The 2,103-nt window shown below is 38.0% G+C and overlaps 1 protein-coding gene across 1 annotated transcript; it reads right to left on the reverse strand.

Annotated features, from left to right (window-relative positions):
* Window positions 1-339: 339 nt before the first annotated feature.
* LOC146385341 (uncharacterized) lies at window positions 340-1,104 on the reverse strand. Its single transcript, XM_084931020.1, has one exon. The coding sequence runs from the start codon at window positions 982-984 to the stop codon at window positions 343-345; it is 642 nt and encodes a 213-aa protein (XP_084787146.1). The 5' UTR covers window positions 985-1,104; the 3' UTR covers window positions 340-342.
* Window positions 1,105-2,103: the final 999 nt, after the last annotated feature.

Here is a 2,103-nt window from a genome sequence, read left to right on the forward strand (position 1 = left end):
ACATGAAGTGACAAGCTTGTTTTAGCACTTTGCAATCTTGACAACACACTAGTATACCCTCTATATGCTCTAAATCACTTTACCTTTAGAAATCTAAAATGAGCAAGATATATTCTTACAAAAGCTTCAATTGAGAGTTAATAGGCAATAAATACAAATACCAAGGTGTCCATAATAAAACAAATATTTAATCTACTCGCAACATCTCCCTCCAATGAAAAATATAACTGTTGTTTAAAGTATAACTTTTGATTAAGTTAAAAACATCCAGTCTGTAAGAAGCACTTACTAACACTGTAAGAGTAATTCTCTGAGTAACTGATTACAATGTGCCAGTGTCCTTTATGCCTTTTGAGCCACTGTCTCCTCAGCCTGAGGAGCTGCTGCTGCTGTTGGTTGGTTGTCAGGCTGCTCTGGACAAAGCTCCTTGGTAGGATCCATCACAACAGGCTCAGGCAATTGATAACACTTCAGCTGAGCTCTGAACTCTTCCAGCTCTTTCTGCTCCACCTCTCTCCTTCTGCTCAGCAGGTACAAGTCCGTAGAAATCCTCCTGCTTGACTTCACAAGCCACCTCATTACCACACAGTCTGGGCAGGACGTGTGGAGGAAATACATGCTGAGGCTGAAACGACTCTGCACATCAAAGGTAAAAGTGCTGCCTTCAGCTGAGATGTTGTACTGCAGGTATTGGCATTGATCACCAAAGCGGTTGATCTGGGTATAAGACAATGTTGAAGCTTCGCTGGAGTTGGAGAAGTACATCGTGATGCTGTCTCGGCGTCTCAGAGCCTCCATAGATGGTGAGTGATTAAGACTGCCTGCGACTAGAGCCCAGCTGCCCTCGAAATGATGAGGAACCAGCTGATCCAGTGGGTGAACCAATCTTTCACAGACTGGAGGATCTGCCTGGCTCCCACACATCAAATAAATGAGAGTGACTGCACACACAGCAACCAAGCTGTTTCTTGAAGGTTTTCCCATTCTGTGGTTAAATGTTTGCCTTTAATTCTCCAATCTTTCATTTATTCTATTTTCTTACTATGACTGGAATTCAATTAGCAGGCTTGTCTTTTTATAACAAAAACCTGCATCAAGAAAATCCACCTTTTCAACACAGGACAGGTTCATTATCTGTTATCTAAATGTGGATTCCATTATTGTGACATCAAAGACATTTTGAAATAGTGGAAAGTTTTGTGATTCTTATCCACATTAAATTGAATTTTGAGTGGCTATTTTTCTTGGAACATCATGTCCAGACTTGAACTTTGTCTTTGTTTGCTGTAGATATTGAGCTGTGGCTAAACATTAAAAGCAATATACGCCAGACTGTCGGTGCTGACGAACTCTTTCACCAATTTTAAAATTCTATAAATACACATTAACAGCGGCAATGCATGCAATCATTGGTTGGATAAAAAGGGCACAACTGTCGGCACTGAACTGAAAGGTTTTTTTTAGTAAAATCGTCCTTTCTGTCTTCACCATTGCAGAAGATTTTAGAAACACGTGTGAGCAGCACATATTCAAATGACACTTTAAATATTGCATATATTTTTGTTGTTATCACAGTAAATCTTGTCTACCAAAGAAAAACACATAAATATGGAAATGTTAAAGAGTAAATGTTGACCCATAATTATGTCACTGTCTTAATGTTGACAAAATAAATAATGCCTGAAAAAAAAAATCTGAATGTTCCACTTCTTCTTGGTGGTTGTTGTTTTACATTTATTATTAACTAGATTATTGTGATGAACAGTGTTTTAATTATTGCACCATGCTAATGAATGAACAAATGCACCAGATGGAGAAGATGTTTATTAACAGGATGTACTGTAGGAAGTACTGACGTTGGTGATCACTTCATTAATTTGACAGTAGTGCAAGAGGCACAAATTGTTACCAACAAAGTTAAATATTATATCCTCTGCTCATGTCTGTGACTTGCATGTGATCAAATCATTTTTTTTTTCTATTTTTTAGAAATATTACATATTGCCACACAAAAAGTTTGGTTAAAAATCAGATGGTTTCAGTGTAGCTGAACAGATTGGGCAGACAATCGATAGCCATAAGGCTATTGCAGAGACCTGGTTT

The sequence above is a fragment of the Perissodus microlepis genome, chromosome 6, assembly GCF_051167445.1.
Source record: "Perissodus microlepis isolate ML-2025 ecotype Zambia chromosome 6, ASM5116744v1, whole genome shotgun sequence".
NCBI lineage: Eukaryota > Metazoa > Chordata > Actinopteri > Cichliformes > Cichlidae > Perissodus > Perissodus microlepis.